Raw genomic sequence first — 27,109 nt, forward strand, 5'->3', positions numbered from 1 at the left:
AATAGCTTTAGCACTTCTTCGTAACTAATTTGTTAACAAGCAAACATATTAGATCTTAATGGACCAATTAGTTCACTTTAACTAGACTGGGCTAACTCTTGAAGCCGCACTTCGCTGTTAAACTGCTTTTCTTCCTGAAATGAGCAACAACATATTAACTAGACGGTGAAATGTGTATACTTGTGGATAGTGGGCCTATAAGGGTATTTATTATTGTGGTGTAAAAGGAAACACATACAGAATTACGTCAAGCGTATTGTTTCACTTTTCTTTTTCTTTTTACAGTTCACACCAAACATCTTACAACCTAATAAATAATTAAGTGCATACCTGAGCGATTGTTATATACGATCCTGTATTATTTTTATGATAATTCTTGTTAATTTCTACTGTGCTTTCAATATTTTAAAGATCTGAAATGAACAGTCTTACTTGGCGTTTTTGTTTGTGTTAAAGTTTTCATTCTGAGACTAGGTGTAGGCCAGAAGAGCTGGCATGTGAGTGAAGTGTGGCTCTCTCATTTCACTGAATGCGTATTCATGCAAAGACACTTTCTTTAATCAAAATATGTTGATACTGTCAACGTTTGATTTCTCCTCAAAACTATTCACATGTTGCCAACATTATTGTTAGACTTTACATTTGTCTCGTTGAGGTGAAAACTCTTTTAAAAAATAGATGTCAGTAGCAACAAGTTTACATTGTGCTGCACCCGAAACCAGCAACGATATTTATAAGGAAGTCCACTATTGCGAAACACCAATACGACACAATGAGCATCTTGTCATAGTTACTCAAACTGACCTCGACTACACGTAATTTAAAACATCTAAATTAAAATACACGAGAACAATATTTTAATAGGCCTATTTCATTCCTATTGGATAGAAAACTAAATGTTCAAATGTTATTTGCATTGAATACCCCAGGGTAGCCTAAATTGTTTTTGTGAATGTTGCATGTTAATACAATGAAGTTAGTTTCTAACCTACATGCTACATTTATTTTCACACTCTGTGTTTTTTGTTTACTGAAAAAGCCCCGTCGTCTTTGTTTTGGTGTTGCTTTGTGTCACGACTATGTTTTCTGTGCTGCAGTCAGTACACTTTAGGACATCCAGTCCAAACAAACCCGCAGTTGCTCGAGGGACAGCTAATACACTGCTGTCGAAACCTCACGAGATCCTGGTTCTCGCTATTGTTTGAAAACTTTATACAGAATCAACCGGTTTAATAAATTGTACAAAGGCGAACACTATTAGTATATTATTATTATGAATTAATTTACATAACAACAAAGTTCATACAACTATTTTTATATTTTTGAGAGGTTTTCTAAAATGTCCTATTTTAAAAATGGCCTCAAAACGCTCAGTGAGGCTGCAGTATTGCAACATGTCAAATACGTATAAGGTTTTATGACTGCCACAAAACTATGTCTCGTCAGCATTTTGGTCTTTAAATAATTGGATTGTATTACTAACAGATCTTTAGCAAACATTTCTGTTGCAAACAAATCTGCTTGCGTCCTCTAGATTGGTTTGTGCGAGATGTGCACGCGCATCTGTCTGCCTGTCTGTGTTCAGTTCAGAATCATTTTCAATGGCAAGGGCAAGATAGGCTCTATTAGAAATGTGTTTCTTTCAATATTTGTTTGCATTTGCATGTGTACAGTGATGTTTCCAGATGAGAAGGTACATTAATTTGCATGTTATACACTGAATGTAAGTGAAATAAATAATGTAAATAACGATAAACAGTGACTTTGTGGTATTTCTCCATTCCTAACATTCTCAATATTTCTGAAAGAAATCATAGCTTCAGATGGAAATCTTGTCACTTTAGTTTTTGTGATTTCTGTATTAACTGAGGATACACGGACGGATAACCTAGAGTGCAGAACATGTTGGGCTCTTGAAACCCTTATAAAGACCATATTATTAACTATAAACTGGCGTGCGCCCGTGAGTTAAAAGTTTAATGAAGTTCCTGAAAAATTTATATTTTGAAGAAAGACGTTTTTCACCCAAGAACAGGAAAATCCTGGAATAAAGGATTATTAAGGTTATAATTTTCACACTCCATCTTTCTTTAATCCACACACACGTTCTGCCTCGCGTAGGGATGCATTAATAACCACACCTAATATAATGTAGCCCACCTCACAAACTCACACCTCTGTCACACAAAAACTGCTTTATGACAGATTCACACCTAGCCTGCAGGCTACCTTCAACTCAGCCCAGTACAAGAAAAAGGCATGCACATAAAACAAATTATATACAACTTTTCAAGGAGCACTGAGCTCTAAATAATGATTACATTTCAAAAGAGAAGCAGAGAACATTGTGACGCCTCAGACCTGCTATTATGATACCAGAGACCTGGCGGTGCAGGGAAATAAGCATTATAATACCATACGCCTGAAATGATAATGGGGACTGTATACTTGCCGGAATGTCACACACCTGAGATAATTATAGCCGAAGTATTGTGATGTCACATTTAGTATTGTTTCAGAACTGGCAGCGAAAAATATGTAAACAATGTGTAAACATGTGCAAAATAATGCCCCAGACTTAGTAACACGAGTTTGGGATTTGACAGTACTGCCGGTTTAGAATGGACATTATCATTGCACCTGGTGACATAAGATCTGAGCCGGGACAAAGCACACGCAATTGTGCAATACACACAATATTATAACACAGAAGTGAGAGAAGCAAACAACTGCTGAACAAAACTACTCTGATGCTACAGACCCAATAGTGGGCAATTACAGAATATATAATAAGTTGGACGGGCTTGTTAGCCCCACAGTTGTATGTGATGAGAATTAAGAACAAAACTGAACTTTTCAAAAATGAAGGAAAGCTTTCACTGAGCATGCATACCTTTCTGCTTCCATAACAAATTGCACATACTATTGCTCTGCTAGGCTTTTGGATGTTTATCCAATGGATGTCTTTACTCATGGAAACCATGTTTTCCCGAAAGAAATTCCGACAAATGTCGTGATCCTCTTTTTGCAGATGTGTCGATCAGTCATTTTCAAGTAAAGTACTCAGTTTGCAGTGAGGATAGTTTGTACATGCTATAGTTTTGAGTGCATTAAACCTTCAAGAATCCACACACACACACACACACACACACACACACACACACACACACACACACACACACACACACACACACACACACACACACACACAAACAGTATTTTATCGTGGTCTTTACACTTGTCTAAACTACAGCCAACACGCCAACACTTTCGCCACTAAATTGTCGTCCAATTGATTGCAAACCTGGAGGCTGTTCTTATATTGCAAACAGGTATGGGTGTTGAATGCTGCGGGACAGAAGGCATGGTAGCGGGTTTCCTTATTGTACTAATCAGGAGCCACTGGGGCGACACAACTAAATTGCTCCTGGCAGCCACTTTGAAATATATTTCCAGTTGGACGTGAGGAGGTTCTGCTTTGTGTCCTCTTTCATGCTGCTGTCCACTCCATGCACAACTGCTAATTTATTGTGCCAGAATCATGTAAGTTCTTAATTAAAAACCAGAATGGTAACCGCCATCACAGTAGAGCAGTGTTACATTATTGCCACTGACGATCACGGCAACTACACACACCAGCCGTTATATCTGACTTAAAACTTTCTACAAGTTACAGTCACAATAAACTCGGTGGCAACCATAAACAAATAGCAGCGTACAAATGCACACAATGTAAATTCAAGCGTTTTGAGAGTTATTTGGTTGCAGCAATAGCGCGAGCTCGTTTTACAGCGTCGAACTGTTTTATGGCCCTATAGAACAGGATAGGTGCTGAGATGCGAATAGTACACTGTAGTATAAAACCATTCAATAGCCTATAACCCCTTGATTATGATGTGCAGATAAAAAACAGGAACACCCCTACATTTACAACACAATTTAAAAACACAATAACAATTTATAAATTATAACTGATGAAGTTTACTTAAATCCGCAAAAAAATTAACTGGAAATGTAAAAAATAAAAAGCATTATCGAAAGCACTTGTCCCCCTCTATAAATACTGTCTTTTGTATTTTTCGAGCTTTTTTATATATTTATTATTTTCATAAAAATGCTTTTCTAAGGTGTTCATTTTATTGCCAAGAATTTTTTTTTTTCGTTTTTATGTAATTCAGTTTATTCACGTTTATAATTCCTTATGTTGCCATACTATTTTAGTATGGTTTATGGGCCTATGGGAATAATTTTACACCTTTCATTATAAATACACACCCTTCCCTGAATATAAGAAGCAGATATTATTTGTTTATAGCCTACTTATATTCCAAAAATAAAATAAAGTCTTATTGGTAGTTTACAGCATCAGATCGAAAAACTGAGATTCTTTAAAACAATTCCTCAGATTTTATGGAGCTGAATCAATCAATTTTCCTTTTACATTTTAATAGCAGCAGGCTACATCTTCTCCCTCCTGCCTCGTCTCATCTACATAAAACACACCGCCATTTTCCTTTACCACAACAACCAAGCCGGACTGAGACATAGCAGGAGTTGCATTCCACCAGAGTGGACTTTACTTTTGTCACACATCACAAAGGATGTATCTAGGACTAATAATACTACTCTGATGTCACCGAGGCATCCATCTCAGGAAATGTTTTCAAGATTCCGTTGAGGAACCAAAACTGTACAGAGGCCGGGAGACTCCTGGCCCTCGTGTGGTTGATAGACAACACTTGCAGGAGCCTCTGTAGCTCTATCCGTTAGTGACGTTGTGTGTTGGTGAAACCTAGGCTACAAATTACTCATGTCACCGTCCCAGGGCCAAGGTTGGTGGGTGTGGCGAAATAGGGGCTCCTATAGCCTTGATCTCCGTTAGTGTGCATCGCCTTTCTTTTGTCAGAACGGCCACCTGTCCTTTCTGATATTACACTGACATATGCAGATTGAGCCTGATCTCAATTCCTGTAAAATTCCTCCCAGGTGTTCGTTAGTACATGATGAATACGCACTAAAAGGTGTGCATCACGTGGATACATCCAGGATAGTTTCCTTTCCTTTTTATCTTCTCTTAATTTACATCAGAAATATTTTAAAACCTTGGCCAAAACCTTTAATTATAACCGTTAATTAATCAAAACGACCCAAACCTTAACTAAACACTCAGGAGTAAATACACAACCATGCAATCATTTGCACTGTAAAATCAGTTTGATCAATTCACCTCAGCCTGAGCAAGGACTCACATCTAACGTCAGAAATCAAAGGATGGGCTGATGCACACACCCACGCGTGTACAAACTGTCATGTTTGCAGAACCATCCATTACCACAGGCACGCTGCGACAGGCACTCGCAAACATGATTTTTGTTTCTTTGGAGAATACAAATATAGGTCTACAGTTTATACCAACATGTTTTAAAACGTCTCATGCGTGAAAACGTAGACATTTTACAAGGACAATAAAGTGTATTTACTGGGCATGCTAAAGCTGGCAAAGTTACCTGCTGTAGTTTAATGCGAGGGGTCAAAGTTGGTCTCTTTACACATTCCATTTTCTGTTCCCACTCACTCCCATTGGCCCATTCCACGCTGCACACATTTCCGGGCTAAAGGGGCTCCTTGATTCCACTTTATTGCAGCGGGTTAAAGGTGAAGGCCTTGACATTATTGAAGTTCAAAGACTACATTTAATTATAAATTGTAGTTAATGCACACGTGCAATCATCATGCACATATGTTGCGGAACACACATACGAAATACACATGCGCTCAACACAAGTCACACACACACACACACACACACACACACACACACACACTCTCACTCTATCTCTCTCTCTCTCTCTCTCTCTCTCTCTCTCTCTCTCTCTCTCTCTCTCTCTAACACACACACACACACACACACACACACACACACACACACACACACACACACATATATATATATATATATATATATATATATATATATTTGAAAAAAAAATTATGATTTCCTTCCCCCTAGCTGTATATTCTTAGAACTATTAACAATCAACAACCATCAGCTGATGTTTAGGATCAGCTCAGACAAATAGACTACTATTTTAAATGTTTGGCTGAAACGGGGCAGACAAACATTAGAATTACACGATCTTAATCGGGCCAAATCTTGAAAATTAAATAAATAAACAAAATTTACTCAAGGGGAAAAATCTCTCCTCTGGAAACACTGGATTTGTTGCATTCCAATATTCAGATTTGAGGAATAGCGGAGATGGCGGTTGTGTGCAGAGGGGGTTGGGGTTTAGACTACACAGACCTAGTTCATGTTGAAATCTCTTGGCATTTTTTTTAACCCCCCTTCGGACATCCAGGCTTGCTTGTTTACTATTTACTGCGGAAGTGGACGCCATTCCCCCGAACAGACGGTGCAATTAAGAGAAAAAAATAGCCATTTAGTGCCTCTGTCTTTATGGCAGTGTCTAGACTACAAGAGTGGCGATTCCATTTAGTGGGCACTAAAGGAGCATATCATTCCACTCTCTTTCTCTACATTTCTAAGATCTGGGCTTTATCCTCGTTTAACACGCTTGCTAAAATTTGATCATGATCTTTCAGACTGGTGCGACCTTAAATTTGTCGAAAATCTGAAAAGTGTATGTCCGCCGACCCTATTCCTCAGTTTCACAAATCTGCCACAGCAAATGCGTGCATCATCATGAACTGACCATTCACACAAGTTTAAAGTGTGCTAATGTCATGTATGTGGGCCAACATTTTTGGGTTATACACACATTTATCAGGCAGTTGCTATTTCCCGAAAAGCTGACTCACGACTGAGTAAAAGCAGCAAACATTGCCGGTCAGTAATCAGTAATTGTAAATTGTGATAATGATAGCACAAAAAGCACAAAGTCGTTGAGTTTTGCCTATACGTTTCTGTTTATTTCATAGGTATTATATTAATGATACACAGGCCAACAATCTGTTTCTCCTCTCTGGAATCCAAAGCACCAATGTTTTAAGCAAATAATTTAACGAGTGTTGGCGTTAAAGCTGTTAAAGTTGTATGGGCAGTGAACTGAAAAATAGCAGCAGGGATAGGGGAAAGGAAATTCAACATATACGCCTATTTACAGTCACTAATGCACATTGCATATAGGCTACTCTGTACAGGGGGATATACTTTCACAGATTGGACGTCACAGTTCTTAATGGTGAAAAAAATGTAGCCAGGATATTTGCTTTAACTTGTTCATACTCTGGTCGAGAAATAATTAGATAAGGATATGCTATATACATAGACCAGAGTGACGGGGAAGAGCTAAAAGTTGTCTGCGCAATAAGGATTCAAACTGTTTGTTACATTTGATATTTCAACAACAAATATGTCTATATGAACAATATAATAACACAATGGAGAATCGTGATAAATAGAGAGACATATTCAAGAACAGCATAGTATAAATGATTATTCTAACCATGTATAGGCCTTTCTGGGGACCAGCAAGAAATTCACCGCCGCCCGTGGGGCAATAAGAAAATGGCGACTTTATCCCATGCAGGCCTATTACTCCCACTGTCCACTTTAACATTGCACTGTTGGTGATATGGGCTCCTTTAGAAAATGGTTATGCCCACGATTACAATTCAATGAGATAAGAGTAGGCCTTAATGTCACTGACCAAGATTGTGACACTTTCTGCTCCTGCTCACAATAGGGGGTTTCCAGAGAAGTACTGGAGGCGATCTCTGCTCAGCTTCTTCTCTTTCATTCTTCTATTCTGAAACCAAATTTTAACCTGGCGGTCGGTGAGGTTTAACATTCGGGAAAGCTGAAGCCTTTTCTCTTTGTTGATGTAAACGTTAAAGAAGAATTCCCGCTCCAGCTCCCGAATCTGGAACTTGGAATATGGACACCTCTTCTTTCTTGTGCGAGGAGTGCCTGAAGAAAAAAGTACAATTTAAATTTAATCAGAATATAAATAGCAACAGAGTCATATGAAATAAAAATAATAATATGGATTCAAAAAGAGGCTTTAGTTCTGAGGTGACTATAGGCTCACCAGATGCTAAGAATTCAGTTTCAGTGACATTAGTATCGATAACATTACAGTCAACATTCATCAGGCAAAGTGGCTGAGGCTATCAGATAAACCAGCCATAAAGAGTGTTACATATCCGAATCGTTTAGACGAAATAATATCAACTTACAGGCTCTAAGTACGTGTTTATCTGTTATAAATATAAAACAACAAAAGTATTTCACCGCATTATGTCCGTCACATTCCTCTGGAGCTAAACTAACTATTTACACAATATTTTGGCAGTGAGTTGAAATGCATCGCCCATGTTTGCAATGGCCTGTGTAGACCTCTGTGGCCCTATAACTTCTTATCAAACAGGTGACTGGGGAAATAGTATTTTTATAGTTTTATTGTTTTGTGTGAGGAAAGAAGGTCAACCTCAGTTAGCTCAGTTGTATCTGCAGCCTGGCTGGGCTAATGCAATGTACATGAGGCTAAACACCAATGTACTGAAATAACAGCCATTTAGGCACTTTAAGTCAATCATAATTTTAATTCATGCTGGTCATTCAAGTTAACAGTAATGCCAGCTTGCATGCAAATCGTTTGTAGAGAGATGAAATGAAAAAGAAAACCAATTTGGACTTAAGTTTATTTTTCAGAGGCTACTGAGGAAATAGCATAAATTGCTAAATGCATTCCCTACTATATATGGACGAGGCAAAACACTCGTTTCTCTACCACTGATTAATTTACTGCCTGCTTGTAAATGGAGGAAACGGTTATAATCTGTCATTAGATGGTTATCTAGATAGATAGATGTATAGATAGATAGAGGTGGGCTCATTTAACCGTAAAGTGTGTAATACTCTGTGCAGCATGTCTTTTGCGGCAAAACCAGTGCTAAAAGAAAATTCACAAGACGCCAAAAGCAATGTTCTGCCCAATTGGTTTTTACTCTCGACAGCCCAACGAGAAAATCCCTTAAAATGCCCAACGCAAGTTCATGATCAAAGTTAACATTTGTCACAATAGCTCTCTCTTAAACATTTCACAGACTCTCACCATAGAGGCGTCTGTGTATAACATCCTCTTTTTTTCAAAGCGCTTTCCCATCGTAAAAATTCTTCTCGTTGCAAGAAAGAGCTTTGTAGGGTTATAATAAAATCCTTTGAATGCTTATAAAACTCCACATAAAATCTGACCGACAAAACACCGGGCTAGTCCCCTTAACCTTCCCCCATTTTACAGCTTCGGTATACCTACTCGAGTGGCTGCTCTTGCTGGCGGTGCCGTCCTTGGTTGTTGCGGAGGAAGAAGTGCATGAGCCTGAATTTGTATGTTCCTCTTCATCGTCTGGGTCTTTTTCCTGCTCCGCGGCTCCGGGTACAGAGGCTATGGGCTGCTGTTGCTGCTGCTGCTGCTGCTGCTGCTGGGAGTCGCTTTCGAGCTTTCCCCCCTCGCCCTTTTGTAAACAATTGTCTGACTGATTGTCCGTGCTGCTGCAGTATGCGGTCTCAAAAAAGCGGTCAAATCCTTGCGGGAGGACACTGTTTTTCCCCACGCCGGAGTAAAAACCTGTGGCGGGGTGATTGGATCCCGGATGGGTGTGATGGTGATGGTGGTGGCTGTACACACTCTCGTTCTTCATAAGCATTTCTGTCATGGTGGATGGTGGAAGACAATCCCTATGCACCAGATCCTCTCCCGAGTAGCACGATGCATAATTGCTTCTGTGGTGCCATTTACTAGCAGGGTCCAAGCCGTATGAAACTTCCCGTACCGGCTGTACTTGGGACAGATTTGTGGAATAGGGGTAGCTGATTTGCCGGGACGGGGCCTGTGGAAGAAACGAGGAGACGGCAGAAAACTCGGGGACGTAGTAGGTGCAGCTGGGGAGGTAGATGTTGGACGCGCAGCCCGTCCTGTCCCCAAACTCGGATGTCCGGTCTTTGCGCGTCTGGGAGCAGAAGTTTCCCAGATTCACCGAGTTAAACATCTTTCTCTCTCTCGTACTCCGTACTATAGATAGATGTTTTGGATACGAGCTGCAGCAGAAGGGGAAAATTTGGGAAGGCGAGATGACGCGCAATCCGTCTAAGTCGCCCCGCAGACACGTGATCGAAAGTAGATATTGTCATATATCAATTTGTAAGAGTTGGATGTGTAGGAGTGGTTGGCTTTAGGTAAGATCGAGGAGGTTCAAACGAATAATTTTCAAACACCACAGGCGCACTAAGAAACCCAGTAACAGATTCCTGCTTGTTGGCGTATGACAATTAGAGAGATATGTGCGTGTGTTTATGTTTATGGGCTGGGGGTAGGCTAGCTAAACAGCTACAGCTCCTTAAACAGGCATAGCACAAACTGCAGGGTGCACTCAGTGACATGCATTTCATAGTGTTATGGAATTTTACAGGTAAGATTATTATATTACTATTATTAAAATATTATTATTTATTAATATAGTCATCATTAAATGAGAATCACTATTCTTATCACAAACTATTGGTCATTTCAATATTTAGGAATTATTCTCACTGACTCTGTTACACACAGTATAACATTTGCTTTAAGAAAGTAGGATAGGTCAGTATAGTCTCTGTGAATGTAGCGCAAATACGGTACAAACCTGTTAAAAAAACAATCCCACGAGCCTAATCATCGATTCACTTTTTACAAAAAGTTTAACAAACCACAGTGAAGGAATCGTTTCCCTCGACAAATCTCTGAGACTCCCCAGGACATTTTCATACTGTGGTCTGTGAATATGCATGAGATCTTTTCATAAGGGTTATCTTTATTTAATATCCTTTCATTCTTCAATAGTGGCTACACGAGTCTGCTGCACACATGATTATTACACATATGAATGAGCTGGTCAAGTATATTTAAAATGATGCGAAATATTAATTCGTCATTCGTTTTATTTAGGTTTTTCTCTGTTTCACTAAACAACAAAACTTGCTACACCAGACTCGTGGTGTACGACTATAATTATGATGTAAAATGAAGTTGAACCAACGGTTAGGCAATGTAGGAAACACAGCATGCATGTTGTCTGTGTCAACTAGAGTAATCAGCCCATGCTCATTATTCCCTTTGACTTTGGATCATGACAGAGTCCATTGAGAACAACTGCGCAATTCAAGACCCAAATTGCTGGAGTTCCTGCAGGAGTACTACCAGTGAAGCCCTGGGACCTTGCATCTCCTCCAGTGGGAAAATGCGCCCTGACGACATAAACACAAACTCTGAAAAACGTAATTACTCCCCTTAAATTGCTGGATTCAGCATTATTCCCTTTGGAGTGGTTATTGACAACACCGCCCAGAAAATCACCGCAATGTGTGAGTCTTTTACTCTGAAAATATTCAAATTGATATGTTGGGATATAATGTCCCATTGGACTCACTAGTCGATCAAATTAAATGTTTTGGGTTACATATTTTGTCTACAAGCTTCTAAGTAGAGCAACAATTAGTCTTCCTGCAAACGGCTACTTGTGTGCCACTTAGACTGGGCCTATTGAACAAGCAGAATGAATGTATCCGACGTGTCCCTCTCAAATTAAATAAGTCCCAGCTGATGATCCAAGCTGCTGTAATCACTTTATTCTCTAACAGAATGTCGACATTTATCTGTGGGTGACTGTTAAACAGAGAGACATGTCATCCGGACTTCTTTTCTATTTTATTTTTTTAATAAAATGTAATAAATGAATAGTTTGGAGAAAAGATGCGCCTGCGTGTTCTTTTCTGCGTCATTGTAAACTTTTAATTATACTGTTGAGGGCCATCTTCGAATCTTTATAGACTAACTGACACTGTCACAAGGTGAAATTAATATGATGGCCCATTGTTTATGATAATAGGCCACTTCCTACATGTTGCAATAGACTTTTGAATTATTATTCAATAGTCCAATAACAATATCGTTCAATAACAATCACTTATAGGACACCTGTGTTGTTTAAAAATAATGGAAAACAAAGTTTGGGTCTTTGGTGATATCCAACAGCAAGGGTCAGAACAAACAACATCATCAGACCTCAGCATTGGAAATGAGAGTCCATTGCAGTCTTATTTGTGGAAAAAGGTGGCATTGGCATTAGCTTGTTTACTACCTCTACAGACAAAAGGTTGTCTCACATGATGCATCCTGCATCCAAGTACAAAGAAAGCAGACAGCTGTCCAGACACAGCACTTGAATTTGACCACTAAAATCCTCTCTACGTCCACCATAAAACTCCGAATGGCTGTAGTAACGCTAAATCCCTTTGTTCTATAGTAAACCATAAACCTTGAGAATGAGAAGAATTTAGATTTCAGCAACTAGATATTCTGCAACTTAAAAAAAAAAGAAAAAACACCAGTGTGCTGAGTTTTCACACCGAACATAATAACGCATTTTCTGCAAGTGGGTTTAGGGTGTCCATTAAAAAACTGTAGCAATTTAGACAACAAGTAATAGCCTAATAAAAACCTCAAATTATGTGTTTTGACATTTTTCGTAAGGACTAACATTGCAGTGAAATTAATCAAAATAATAGAGATTGTGAAAGTGACAAATAGTACGGGAAAAAAAACGAAAATATAAGTGTATTTTTGCCCTGGGACGCCAAGGTACTGGTGTAATTCTCAGTAGATTAACAACTGCAGCTATAGAAATATTTGTATAGATATTCTGGCCTGTGGCCTTAATGGACACATGCTCGACACATGCTGCGGCATTTGTGTTTTGTAGTTGCATAGCAATAACAATAATTGGCACATCAAAATTTCAGTGCCTATTCTAACATTATGAAAGATATAGCACACTGTGTAATTAAAAAGATAAAACTCGGGGCTTGAATTTGAAGTTCATTTCCTAAAAACGGAAAAGCCGCCATGCTAATTGGCCTACAATAAAGGCTATGAATTACGACATTTAAAATGTATCCGTATGTCATCTTCACTCTGATCATAATTTGTATTATAATTAAAAATATCCCATAACAATAAATACAAACTACAAACTTTTCTTTCAGCAGGCAGAAACTATTTTGTCAAAAGTCCTCATCATAATCATTCCAATGATGCGTATCTGTATAAATAAGTAATGTGAGAGTATGAATAAGTGATGCACTAATAAAGTAAAGGGCTTCTAATCAAGACAGCTGAAAACTGCGAATTGGTAGTTTAAGACTACACAGTACACATGAAGAATTAAGGCGTTTAAACCAATGGGACAAAGTCGCAGTAGTTTGTCATAATGTGACAAAATATGACCAACGGCCATCACTTATATCCGCATTCCGAGGATTTACACACTATTCTCGCCTTGGTGCGCTTAGACCATCAGTCAAAAAATAAGGTTTACTATGTGCTAATTTCCCTAGATGGACTCACAGCAGCTGATATTCCGCTAGCAGTAGGACCCATGAAAGTTTAATTTGGATGCACCAAATAAGCAGGCTAAGTATGCAGAGTTCTCACGCAAAAGGGTTTGTATCTGAGTTATAAGTCTCATAATTATCCTATCTTAAAATCACTCTTACAATGATACACACTATTTTAAATGTATGTACCGAGTACTCTAAGTGATGGTCAAAATATTCTGCCGTGTGCTCCAAAGAGAGGGTTGTTGTAAACATTTGCCATTCTTTGCTTAAATATTACTGTTGAAGCACTAACTTTACGACTGTGTCTGTGGAATTTAAGCAATGTATTGTTACCTAGCACCATCATTACAATGGTTAACCTAGGTGCCACTGTCTTGTTTAGAAGAACTCTCAGTTCAAAAATGGCGCTCCTAAATATTGCAGTGTTTTGGCTCTGCGTCGATAAATCCTGTACCAAATGATACAACACTCTCCCCCCCCACACACACACACACACACACACACACACACACACACACACACACACACACACACACACACACACACACACACAATGGGCGCAGTTCACCAAGACTCTGCTGCACAGTTAGCTGAAGTCAAGGCTAAATGTAGGAAGCCCGTGTAATCATATTACTGTCCCCTCATGGCCTAGATAAGTTTAATTGGATGTAAGTCGGGCAGTTAAACTTGGCTGTATGAGCTGCGAACAGTTTCAAGCAACACTAAAGAGGCTTGTTTTTTTTTACTGAGGTCTCAGTGAATGCACCTAGCGTGAAGCGTTTGTGGAGGCAACAATAGCTTATAAGATAAGGATGTGTGTTGCTGTTACATTTAGAGCAATCTCCAGAGTGTATTTCTCTTTCAACCACTAGGACATAAAGCTTTCACAACAATGTGTTAACTTTTTTATTAGAAGTATTAAATGATTTCACATCTCAAGAAATTGCCCAATAGTGACTGCTGGGTCCAGCTTCTATGTGTTATTTAGATGTCCTGGAAAAACCCAGAAGACCTTTAAGCAGAGGGACAGTAAACACGGAATTGTATCCATCTTTGAACACATTCTAGATGACCTAAAAATAAGCTTGTGTGTGATATTTTGCTAGAGGGGCTCATAGTTTCACGGTTAATACAACTACACATCTTTACTATACTAAGTCAAAATAAAGAGCATTTATGTGCTGATACTTGAGGCTATAGACTGTCACATGACGATATATTCAAAAAAAATATTTTTAGGCACGCCCTTTATTAGACCTCTATTATCTGCACAGTTAATCTTCTAACATATTGGACTCGCCTTTTAAAATCAGCAGGGATGATGTGCACAATGTTTGAAAACAATTCAGGGTTGACTAAGTATCCTAATTAAACAGTTTTTGCAATGTTTCGGAAATTACGCACAAGACGGCACAACATTACGCACGACATGCGAACCATTACGCAATGGTTTGTTTTGGAATGTGTTGATTTACAGGTAATGTACTTAGTTTAGTTACAATGAAAAAGTGATTACAAAATCTGAGTTTGATCATATTTTGACATAGCCTGCGTATGTCTGGTAATTATACACAGATATTTTGTAAAATGTTAGATACAAGCGTTCCACTTGATGCTATCTTTTCCGTATTTGGTGCAATCTTGTCTGTTGTAACCAAACTATAGTCGGAGTAACCGTAAGGTTGGGTGAGCATCAGGTGACACATGGATTAAGTGCCTAAAATTGCATAACCCGTATTTGGCGGTGCGTATTTGTATATCAACCTGTATTTAGAACATGTATTTCACATGAGGCGAAAATAACTGTTTCTTTTCGCACCGGGGGTCAAAATGCATTGTTTTAGTTTGTGCTGGCCTTTCACAGGAGTGGTTCAGTATGTGGAGCCAAAATAGAAGCTCTATGCTTTACGGTACAGACTCAGGTATCGTTGAAATGCCTGTTCAAACATTTAGTACTACTGTTTGTTTTGCCGTCTGAGATGCAGATTTTGCAAGCTGTTCCTCAGAGCCAGACCTTTAAACACAGAGAAACTGCATATAGAAATATTAATATTTTTACAGACAAAAAGCCCAGGCTACAGTGAAAGTGTACTGAATCGATACAGGATCAACTTGAACAGGTGGGCAGAGAGTTTGCCATCTTGTACTAAATTGTAAGCGCTTTAAGCAGGCAGCGCCGGTTGTGTAGCTCTGTGCTGCATACTTGACCTTCAGCGTCGGCCTGGAGAGGATAGCCCACCTCCAAAATACTACACGTTTACTAAGAATTAACCTATTTATTCGAAACATTGAAAATCTGACAACAAACTGAGATTGCATAATACGGTGTACATATTACGAAGCAAAATATTGATTATGGCGCTGACGAATGCCGTACACATTGTCACTATATGGTCACACGATTTCAAAAATACAACATGAAAATGGCAATGATGCTACAATAACAAAACAACTCGATTCTATTAAAAAAACTGCTCTAAGAGGAGTCCGGCTCATCCAAGGCAGCAGTGAAACCTTTATACCCTGTATTAAGGGGTTGTTTGTCGTGAGATGCTATTGTAAAACAAATTGATAAGATAGCACATTTCAGAAAAATGGAGCTCATAGAGAACTCATTCCATATCATGTCAAAATCAATATATAACAGTTCTGAAAGGAGTGAAACGATCTTTCTTGTTAAGCATTCTACGTCTTCTATCTTTCTCTATCACATTAACCCTTTTCTTCAAAGCATACACACACACACACACACACACACACACACACACACACACACACACACACACACACACACACACACACACACACACACACACACTCTACACTCACAACCCCACACACGTTAGGAGGAATAACATTGCTTTCTATTTCTCTAGCCAGCTTCGTACCATAAACGGCAGAGGGGTGGCGGGGGACGTAGACCACATGCCACACAAGTTCTCTGCGAAGGGCACTGTGAAGCTCACTGACCTTTCGGACGCGGAGACAGGCCGCCATAAACAGATTTAGCCAGTCTCAAAGTCAAAAGTGCTCAAGAGCAGTGAAAGACCTATTGTAAAGACCTGCAAAGCCAACCGAGATTTCATCCTGTTTTACAATCCAAATATCTCGAGGTTCTTCTCAATGGTTTCTTTTGAGGTGTTTTTTAATTCCCTTCTACATCCTGTATACAGTGAATTATACTGTATATAATATATATAATTAGAATGCAGACAAGGCAAACAAGTGAAAACTAATATTAGCTGTTATGCAATGTTCTTTCTAGCGTTTGAAGAGAAGGGGTGGCAGATAAGGACGCAGTCCAATGTTTAGTGGTTTGTTGGACATCTTAAAAACGTTTCCAGCACAAGATTATTTGTCACAAGCAAAAATAAAGGGTGAAGAAATATCATACACAGAAAAGTTGTGCGTAACATGAGAAGATACGTCTGGTTTGAAGTTCAAGTTAAAACTGCATGTTCAGATATCCGTTTGGCACCGGACCAGACCGCCATGTTATTCAGTCCAAATAATCATACCATTTTACACAGGAATCACCTAACTAGCCAGTAAAAGCACAAACCACTGTTTGAATTATCTAATTTAGGCAGCAAACACGATTCACGTGGTGCTCAATGTTGCAAGTGGTTTATATGCCGACACTATTTTCCTCGCAGTCAAAATACATATGTTTTAACACATTATGCAAATTGTTGCTGCTGTGAATTTAGGTTTACACTTTCCTCAGTTAACTGAACGCTTATTTACCATCATATACATATACATATATATATATATATATATATATATATATATATATATATATTTATTTATTTATTTACTATGGATCCTGGTTAATATATATTCGCTTTCGCTCTCTTTTGCATATCGCCAAATTGTTTGAGCATTTGAGCACAAAACCGTATACACTAGAAATATAAATAATTTAACTTCATTAAGTTATTACAATTGTTCACGTTTAAATGTCAAGAGTGCGTATATGGACACGTTTCATGAAGCCTTTTAAAGTTTTTAGACAATATGTGTAACATAATTGACCTTGAAGATCTTTTGCAAATAATGGCTGCGGTACTGCAGGATTGTCAGGAGCGTCATGGGGCATTTTGCATCCATTATTCTCCTCTAAACCATTTAACTAGGCAACACACAAACATAAGACACTAGTTTATCTCCTTTCGTGATCAACAGCGCATTTGATAGGCTAAAAAGATTGGAGTTGTTATAAACGATGTCCTCTGGATGATCACGTTCAATACACGCAATTTAAGATCTCCTCAGTATTATTTCATAGTCTTGGTTATTATCATAATGAAGCAAATATTTGGTACACTTACTGGTTGTACTTTGCATCAGCCTGACGCCACTTCAAAGCTAATGCACGGTGTGTTCTTTGGATTAAAAACATACACAGACAAGTGAAGTCGTTGGTGCGTAAAAGGGTTCATATCAAACATATCAAACACGCCTGTATATTTCTTATTATGGGTAGGAAATCATTCAAATTCCAATGCTATATTTTCTCTGTTATTCATGTTCAAATTCTAGGTAGTCATTCAACTGAAATAACTATTCAAACCACCTTTAAACAGATGCGTAAATGTACATGGTCAGCATTTTTCCAAAACATAAAACCAGCAGATGCCATATATGTATATCTAGTCTTATTCAGACTAAACAGATGTGGTATACAAACAGTTTGTGTTATTTCAAAGATGTGTTTGTAATATTTACAGAAGCTACCAGCATTTTATAATTAGTATTTGTTGGTATCTGCAAACTGACGCATTGTGCCTGACAAATAGCAGCGCGTCCAGGCAGCCCTTTTCTCACATGGAGGATATTACAGTCTTATACTCATTCTATACATGTACTGTACTCAAATAACTATTAGGCATTATGTTGATGGATGGAGGGCATGTGTAGCCTATTTGGGGAAGGTGAGGGATTGGAATAAGGTAAACAGACACAAATATCAGAGGCTTCTGTTACCGTCACGACAGTGTAGCTACTATGACAGCAACACTTGTACCAGCTCAAAGCCTCGTCTTTATTACATTGAATAAAATACAAATAAATCGTAATTGACAAACGTTCAAGCCGGTAGTTAATACAGCACCTAGAGGATTGTGTTAAGTAATGAGCTCACGTCATCTCACATGTGTGTATTTGTGTTGTGATCATGGACAGACCAACTCAGGAAGCAGAAGCAGCCGTTCACAGTTCACTTAAAATTAAACATCTGATCTCAACATTGGGACAGCACAAGAGTTTCCAGTTGGACCTACTTCAACTAACTGAGACCGGAAGCTGTTGAGGACGAACGCATTAATATGTGCTTAGCTAGCTGATATGAAAACACTGCAAGGCCCTGCATGGCTTTACACTTCCTTGCCAGTAGGGAGAGATTTTTGGATTATAGATATGGGTTATTATACAATGTGTCGTTTGTAAAGATGTATATTTGTGAAAGCATTTCTACCTGATCTGTGTATAGGCCTATGTATTAACACACTATGCTTTGATATGTCGCTATAACTTGTTTGAACCCCTAATGCAAACCAGAAGACACAGGGTGTACAGGCAGTCCAGGAGGCTTGACTATATGGCGCACTGGGGTGTAACCCTATTACTGCTTTACAGAGCTGTTGCGTGGTTCGCTGTGCAGTTATAGGCTTGTAGCGTGCCAGTTACATTGATTAGGTCGAACTTCAAGGGAAACCACTTCAGAAGACTTCAGAAAATGTGAGGAAATACCTTTTGCTTAAAGAAACGTTGTCAAACGGATAAATTGAATATAATATTCAATGAGAGATGGGGTTTAGCATATGCACCTGGCCGCCATTTTGCATTGAAAGATTTCATAGCTACCTATAGCGTATACCTTTGTATCCGAGCGGCCATTGTAAAACAAGGCCAACCTGTGTGGGCTCCTATTGATTATAGTTCACAGCATGTACAATTATGTGCCAACAAAACACCCTCTCAAATACTTCAAAATGTCCCATTAATGTTCATTTCATTGCATTAGACACATGTATTTTTAAACTGTGTTACAGGTCACTACTAATAAAATAATCCCACCAGTCAGCACTCAGAAAAGCTGATTTTAAAGGAGAACATTCAGATGACAGACTGAGGTAACACCAATAAACGTTTCAATATTCTGTTTATTGAAGACCTTACGCATATACATTCATATCATTATTACTTTTACAAGACAACGTAGCAATCCTTACAAGCGCAAAGAAGGGAATGCAATGAGGGACGAAATAAAAGAACGATAACAAACAACTATTACACTGAAAAAGGGTTTCTTTAAATGCCATGTATGGTAAAACTTCTTGCATACCATTTCTTATATCCATTCTTGGCAGTATGATATACTAGGCCTACATATCCAACCCTTACAACCACAAATAGGCTATATGGAATGCGATATTGTACAAGACGATTAATAACATAACGCACTAACATAGCGATAAGGGATCCTCAAACTGGATGCAAATAGTAACATATGTAATTTCATTTTACAAAGTTATACACGAGTACAAGGTAATGAAAGAGACAACATTGAGCACGTTGCAAGGAGCAAGTACATTTAGTAGCCCTAATAGGCTCTCCGTTCCTCAATCCTAATAATAATAATAATAATAATAATAATAATAATAATAATAATAATAATAATAATAATAATAATAATAATAATAATACATTCTTTGTAGACGTTTTTGTCAAAAAAGCTTAAGGTTGTGTTCACTTTTGATTTGTTCAGAAAAGAATTTATAAAAAAGTCACCTACAGAAAAAGTGGCCCGCAGAACATGACTTATAGCTATTTCACATCAATAACATGCTGCAAATACATTTCACTGCTATATCTTACTCGTTATACATGACAGATGATGCACTGCATTCGCTCCGAATTAAGGGAGCACACACGTAGGCCTATGATTAACCTTTCTAAATTTCTACATATTTATTTTTATATTGAGCACCATGTTTCAGAAATGCTCTTTCTGAACCACCCCCCCCCCCCCCCCCCCCACCCCCCCTATAGGCGGTTCCCTTGCTTAACCAAATTGGCCTAAAATATAAAATGTTGAATATTTCCATTACAGATCCTGGCGAGTTTATTGTTGAATACACTATTTTTTAACGGGCACAATCTGGACATGGACTTTTAATAGCAGCTCTAAACCGTATTCACACGGTGATCTCACTCAACTAAAGAAATGCAACCCATGCAGGATTCTGAGGTTGTTGTTAAGACAAGTTGAAAGGTAAGAAAAGTAAGAAAAAAATACCTTTAGAAACTTGTTAGCACATGAACAAAGTCATGGAAATTAGTTTTTTCAATGCGCAGTCATAAAGATATCGATATGATTACGTTGCGGTTTTAGCACTCCCTCTCCTCATGCAGACTTCCAGACTTCCTGCCCGTGACCATGAACGTGCCCACAAAGCGTGGCGAAAACTATAGAAAGGAGATAGGGATTATTTTCCTCTTACCCAACATAATATGGCTGTGGAAGTATTAAGCAGCCGGGAGGGAGATTCCTATTTATCAGTTCATAACCTCAGAGAAATTATTGCGCAGATGCGGCTCCTCTGTTTTTCTAAGAACACTGCTATTTCTAGGCCTATTATTTGAGATTTTACCAAATGACCCCACTCCCCTCCCACTTTTCTCTGACAAAAAAATGGAACAAAAAGGATATAGTCATTATGTATCATCCAAACAGAGCTATTGCCTAGACGGCATATTTCGCGTGGTTTACATGTGACTTATCTCTTGACAAATGAGGAAAAACAAGAGACGCATCAAACACAGAATAACACATTCTCACATCTTTTTGTGCGATTATACCAAACATGAAGGCAGTCTTGCTGACACGTAGACTACAGCTTTGAATGCCAGACAGTGGCTTGTTCAGGACTTGTGTAGCCCGCACCTTTGAGAAGAAATAATATCTGAAAAGGTTGTAATAATTGTCTGCAATGTAAAAGATGGACAGATGAGTGCATGCATTGAAATAAGACCTAAGGGAGCGTAGAAGGCTTGGCTTTTACTGCTTATCGATTCACCTTCTGCCGCATCTCTAAAAGTAGGCCAAGGCTTGCTCCCTCAGCATGAGTCTCTTCTTCTTCATCCTGCGGTTCTGGAACCAGATCTTCACTTGTTGGTCGCTGAGGTTCAGACGGTCGGAGAGCTCCCTCCGCCGCTGCCTGGTGATGAACTCATTCAGCATGAATTCACCTTCTAGCTCAGCCAGCTGAAGTTTGGAATACGGTTTGCGCTTCTTTCTGGTCCGAGTGTGCATCGGGTACCACGGGGCACCTGGAGGAGAGGGAGGAGGAGGAGGCAACAGTTTAGTCACCACAGTTGCAAAATCACGGTCACCTCCAAGGTTATGAGGAGCCTACAGGGGCGTCAGTTGTCCAAGAGAAGCTTGGGTAACTGCTGTACTGTAGGCTGAGTGAATGTAAAATGGAGAGTAGACATACAATTCAATCTAGAAGTCAGATTACATGATAAAGCAAATCCTAAAGATATCTTTGGCCGCGGAAATTTTGACAATCTGATCTCTGTGTTTTGTAAAAGATCCCAGATTCAGAGAACTGACGCCCCTGGAAGCTGTCACTTCCTCCACACACAGCTACACTGGATTTGATTTGTTTTGGTCTCTGGCTGGACATATCTGATCTCAAACCAAATAACAGGAACACCAGAACCCGCCCAATGCTGTGCAGTGATTTATCATAGGGGTTTATTTCGCATATTTTGAACTCTCTTTATAAAGACCAACAGTATACAACGGCTTGTGTCACAAGAAGTTTTATTGTTGCAGTTAAAGTAGCATTAACGTGATAATTAAGCCGTGCTTGCAAATACCCCTACTTATTTGTGAGTTTCAGAGCATATTAAATGACTCTTGAGTACACAGCGACAGATATTAATTCTGTTTACGAGTCATTAAAAACAAAACTCTCTCTTTCAAGGCAGTCAACCAAATCGCCTCTCCTCTTTAAATCACTGCGCTAATTTGTTTATATAAAGAGTAACAATACACCAACCATTTATATGCCTGAATCACAGTTTGGTCGTTTACGGTGTGGAAACGCAATGACAGGGCTGATCATTTATGCAAAAACTGGTGGGCATTATGGTTTGGTGGGGTTATCTGTAACTGTACACAACCACATGGCGCGTGAGGCATTTTAGGGCAACCCCTAGCGGCGTTTGCGCACCACGCAAGTACCCTGCAGGCTAATCTAGGCTGCAATTTGTGCATCAAGATAACGAGCTCTAATCACAGTGTAATACCACAAGTGTACACTATGTGCAAGTCACTTATAAATAATGTGGACGTGCATTTATAATAATTGTGGTAAAAAAATAATAGAAAGAAGCACCCACCTCCGCCTGCAGCTATGTTGCCTGAATGGCTTCCCGGTGACACCAGGGTCTGTGTGTCGCTGGATGGAGGCTTGCTGCCCTCGTTGAGCAGAGAGGAGCTGGAGTCCGATTCCATTGACTGACAGGATGGCGGGTCTTGCGTTAGTTGCTCGGTCCCAAAATCATATTTGGAGAAGGCGGCTGTGCTGCCAATTCCACTGTGCATCCCGTGGTCAGATGTTAGTGATGATGTGTCTCTCGCCCTATCCTCTCGTTTGAGGCTGCTGCCACCTGAACAGGTCTCCCTGTTCCCGTTGCCGTTATTATAATAACATTTACCCTCTTCTGGTCTGCTAATTTCACACGACCGATTGAAAGAGGGGTTAATAGACACGGGGTTGCTAAAGTAGGATTGAGAGTATCCATTGCACGGCTCCGAAGGATTCCACGGGAGGGAGCAAACATTGTCCCTTCTCGGGTAGGAGAGCGACGGTAGCCCCGCCAGTTGTCCCCCTGAGGCTCTAAAATTCGGAAAGTAAAATGTGTCTCCAGTGTGGATGTTTACCAAAGGTCCCACAAACCCTGGATTAAGGAGATTATGCTCGCCCATTTCCGCGGGCCCGACCAACAGCTTCTAGTTTATTGCAATCTGACATTTAACATAGTTAAACCTGGAGGGGCTCCTGATTGGTCATCCCCAAACCACGTGTCCAGGCTAACTTCTGCTACACATGGTACCACCCACTCGGTCCATCTCAGACAAAACAAAACATTAACTTCTGTATTACAGAGGTTTATATGCTTTTTAAAAATACTATAAACCTTTTATTAAAAATGTAGAATCTTGTTTTTCTTGACTTGAGTCATGCAGAGTCCAAAAGGAGCCCAGGCTGCTTCTCCTTTTACACTCGTGGAACTGTCCATGGCCTCGTTTAATATCTTTATAAGCTGGCAAAAGTTTTTAAAATGCTATTTCTTATGAAAACTATTTTTCTTGAAGGAGAGGGTGCATATGACATGTTGTTTTCTAGCAAATTATGGTTGAATCCCATGTCATATAAAGCTGTGATGTCCCAATTTTACAAGCTTGTTTTAAGAAAAGACTGATGCTCATTGCTGCACTCTACTCATATTTACAGTAACGGGGTCAGCAGGTTGAAGCCACTGGCTCTGTAAAAGAGAACGATATTCTACAAGGTTACTTTAAGAGGGTATATTTCACATAATATTCCCTAGTACACCTCACATGAACAACTTTAACAGATACCTCCAATAAACGTTCACAGCCAAACTCTGGTGGGATTGTTACACCTCCACAATTCTTTTATATGAATTTTACAAGATATCAGAGGGCACGTAACTGATTCAATCAACCGAGAGTCTCTGCTTTATATCTCGCTAATTAGTTGATTTGTAGAGGCAGCTCTGAAGACACTAAACAAATATGTAATACAGTAGTCAAGCCTCTGCTCTTACAAAAAAGGCCTCTTTCTACCAACAAAAAAAACTTTGCAGAGACTGCACAACAGAGTGCTTTGTTTGCAGAGGACTTCGCCATGATGTGCAAATGATTCAGGCATTCTGTCAACAGCTGGCGCAAGAATTTCTAATGTGGTCTTTGGTCATCAAACTGCCCAACCATCATCCTCAAACATATTCTCATGACTGACTCTTGCCTTTAGCATTCCTCCCCCGGGTCTACAGTCTTCATTAATTGAAAAAAAATAATATTGGAAGACTATTCAATCGTTTAAAACTTTATATTATGTTACATCAGTCCAGCAACTAGTTAGACTAATCCCCCTTTCCCTTTATACATTCATAATTTACCACATCCCTCCTCTCCATTATATAAGGAAGACTAAACCAATGTATGGATCTCTAAAGTTTTCACAACTCAGCAGTGCGGAGCTGCTTATATCTCAATTATGACATTTAAAAAAGGTCTGACCACGTCAAGGACAAAATGTTTGACTCATCAATGACAAGGATTCCTAAATATAACCAAACACACAGAAGCTACGTCGCGCACACACACACTTCAATCCACTCAAGTTCACGACACAGAGTCACGGTGGCTTGAACTTGATATTGAACTCAAATACTCCATTTAAATGAATAAAATAAGTACAAATTACAATCAATAAAAAAGCCTTTTAGGCTGTGGCAGCTTAAAGTAAGGGCTAACAGCCCGAGTCATAAAAATAATGTGAATATATTCCAAGATACGCCCGTAGCTATTTCACTGATTTAAAAAAGCAAATAAATCATCTTCCTGAACATGGTACGATGAACATTAAAAAAATTGAGAAGAGTCCAAATAATAAAAACAAACATGCTGATTAAATTAATTATGAATGGATAATATGGAGTTAGGGAATAACAAAAAATGTGCAGGGTTACACAGGCTTGTACATGCGTGCTGACTGGTGCTGGTTGCGTGCTACACATTTGCCAATGAAGTGTTATGTGAGAACATTCATTTAAACATTGGTTTGTGAACGATTTGCAAGTCAGACGATATTTGATAGCCGCATCCGTCACTAGCGACCATGTATCCTAGCTAACCCAAAGGCACCAGGCCTTGCTCTAGCCCTAAATAGAAAGACAAATACCAAATGTTTAAACTGGAGAAGCTCCCAGGGATCCATTGCGGCTTCATTTTGTGCTTTGGACTCATTGCCTCTCATACCACTGTACATTCTTGCATCTAGTTAGTGAGTCTCGCAATGCAGCACGACATCAATCCAATATAATATTGTGTGCCTCAGTCTTATGAGGAGCAATGGGGGTGTCATGGTATCACTTCTCCTGGTATTATAACAGCAATTAAAAGTAAAAGCAGTGCATTGGGATGTTTACAACAAAATGGCCCGGGTGGTCATCCAGTGAGTGAGTAACGTGTAGGCTTAAATCACCACTTTACCTCGGAGAATGAGGCCATGTGTTGCGCCTCCTTGCATGGTCTCTCCACGCCTCCGACCCAGAGCTTCCATAGATCCGCATTTCACATTCAAACAACTGATCGTCTGTTCAGTGCATCTTTAGCTCAGCTGCCGATGATGTCATATGTGACCATGAGCTATAGGCCTTGTACTCTCATTTAGCTAAACGAAAATCTGGTGTTAAAAAAAGAGTTTGGTAAACCGAGCATATCGCACTGTCAAGGTCACTGTCTAGTACACCGTCTGCTCGATATTGAAATTACCCTCCTGGAATCCACTGGTCCTGTCCAGACAGGGCAATAGCCTAAACAAAGGGCTTTTCTTTCCCTTTTCTCTCTTTGATTCTCTGCAGGCAGGTTGCCACAGTTATAGCCTTGTGCAACCCCTTTAAAGCTTCCTTCAAGGGAAACAAACCGCCAAGGGAAGCCTAAAGAACCCACAAAAGTGCTAACGTTTAAGATGAAATGTTTGGCTGATCTTTTTTTTTATTTGTTTACAACAGACGATATTTCAAGCGGCTTTGCTACATCAAACTCTCTGACTAAGTTCAGGAAAACAATATGTTTCATATAACTTAAAATATTTTGTTAAGGATAGCCCATATCCATCTGGAAATAAAAAATATATGATTTCCCATTTAAAATATAACATTGATAGCCATACAGTGTGTATCATTTATATGTTCATATATGCAAATTAAACATAACAAATTAAAATTAATAAAGGCATTAAGTCATCTGATATATTTGAACTTGACGGTCATTTTGTATAAAGTTATAATGCTGCGAAAGGCCACAAGGTGTTAGCTCAAATATTGTATTATATTTATTAATTAATTTAAATATATTAGATATTATATTATATTTCTATTCTAGACTTAAGAACTGTAATGGTGTGTGTGTGTGTGTGTGTGTGTGTGTGTGTGTGTGTGTGTGTGTGTGTGTGTGTGTGTGAGAGAGAGTGTGTGTGTGTGTGTGTGTGAGTGTGTGTGTGTGTGTGTGTGTGTGTGTGTGTGTGTGTAATATGTAATGAAAATGTAAAATATAAATCGCTACTAGGACTGTGTATTCATGATCAATAAATGATGAATCTTCCAATCAAACTTGGCTCATGTTGTCAGTAAGATGGGATACATTTTAAAACACTTCATGACAAAGTTACTTTTCAAACAACAGTGTTGTCAAATGTGGGATATATATATTTTATAGCCTTATATCCTAATATCAAAGACATCAAATAAATACATCAATAAATCAAAAACTGAACGTCAAAACCTTCGTTTCTTATACTTCTCCGACATGTGATTTACACATTGTCGGACATATTTCACCAGAAGACTCATCAAATCACAAAACAATGCCAAATTGCATTT

The 27,109-nt window shown here is 39.0% G+C and overlaps 2 protein-coding genes across 2 annotated transcripts; both read right to left on the reverse strand.

Annotated features, from left to right (window-relative positions):
- Positions 1 to 7,097: 7,097 nt before the first annotated feature.
- hoxc11a (homeobox C11a) lies at positions 7,098 to 10,153 on the reverse strand. The gene is given in 3 exon segments (XM_029435117.1): positions 7,098 to 7,930; positions 9,279 to 10,024; positions 10,026 to 10,153. Coding segments are annotated over 3 exon segments (1,107 nt in total). The 3' UTR covers positions 7,098 to 7,697.
- An 11,341-nt stretch (positions 10,154 to 21,494) lies between these two features.
- Positions 21,495 to 23,402, reverse strand: hoxc12a (homeobox C12a). The gene is made up of 2 exons (XM_029435121.1): positions 22,814 to 23,402; positions 21,495 to 21,733 (listed from the first exon to the last, which is right to left on the reverse strand). Exons 1-2 carry the CDS (start codon positions 23,400 to 23,402, stop codon positions 21,495 to 21,497), a joined length of 828 nt encoding a protein of 275 aa, XP_029290981.1.
- Positions 23,403 to 27,109: the final 3,707 nt, after the last annotated feature.

Source organism: Cottoperca gobio, chromosome 7 (assembly GCF_900634415.1).
Source record: "Cottoperca gobio chromosome 7, fCotGob3.1, whole genome shotgun sequence".
Taxonomy (NCBI): domain Eukaryota; kingdom Metazoa; phylum Chordata; class Actinopteri; order Perciformes; family Bovichtidae; genus Cottoperca; species Cottoperca gobio.

What these genes read in the sequence shown, in the direction of transcription:
- hoxc12a (XM_029435121.1), bottom strand. Translation starts at nt 23,402, where the DNA reads ATGGGCGAGCATAATCTCCTTAATCCAGGGTTTGTGGGACCTTTGGTA. An exon ending in CAACATAGCTGCAGGCGGAG is followed by an intron (nt 21,734 to 22,813) that starts GTGGGTGCTTCT and finishes CCTCTCCTCCAG; the next exon opens with GTGCCCCGTGGTACCCGATG.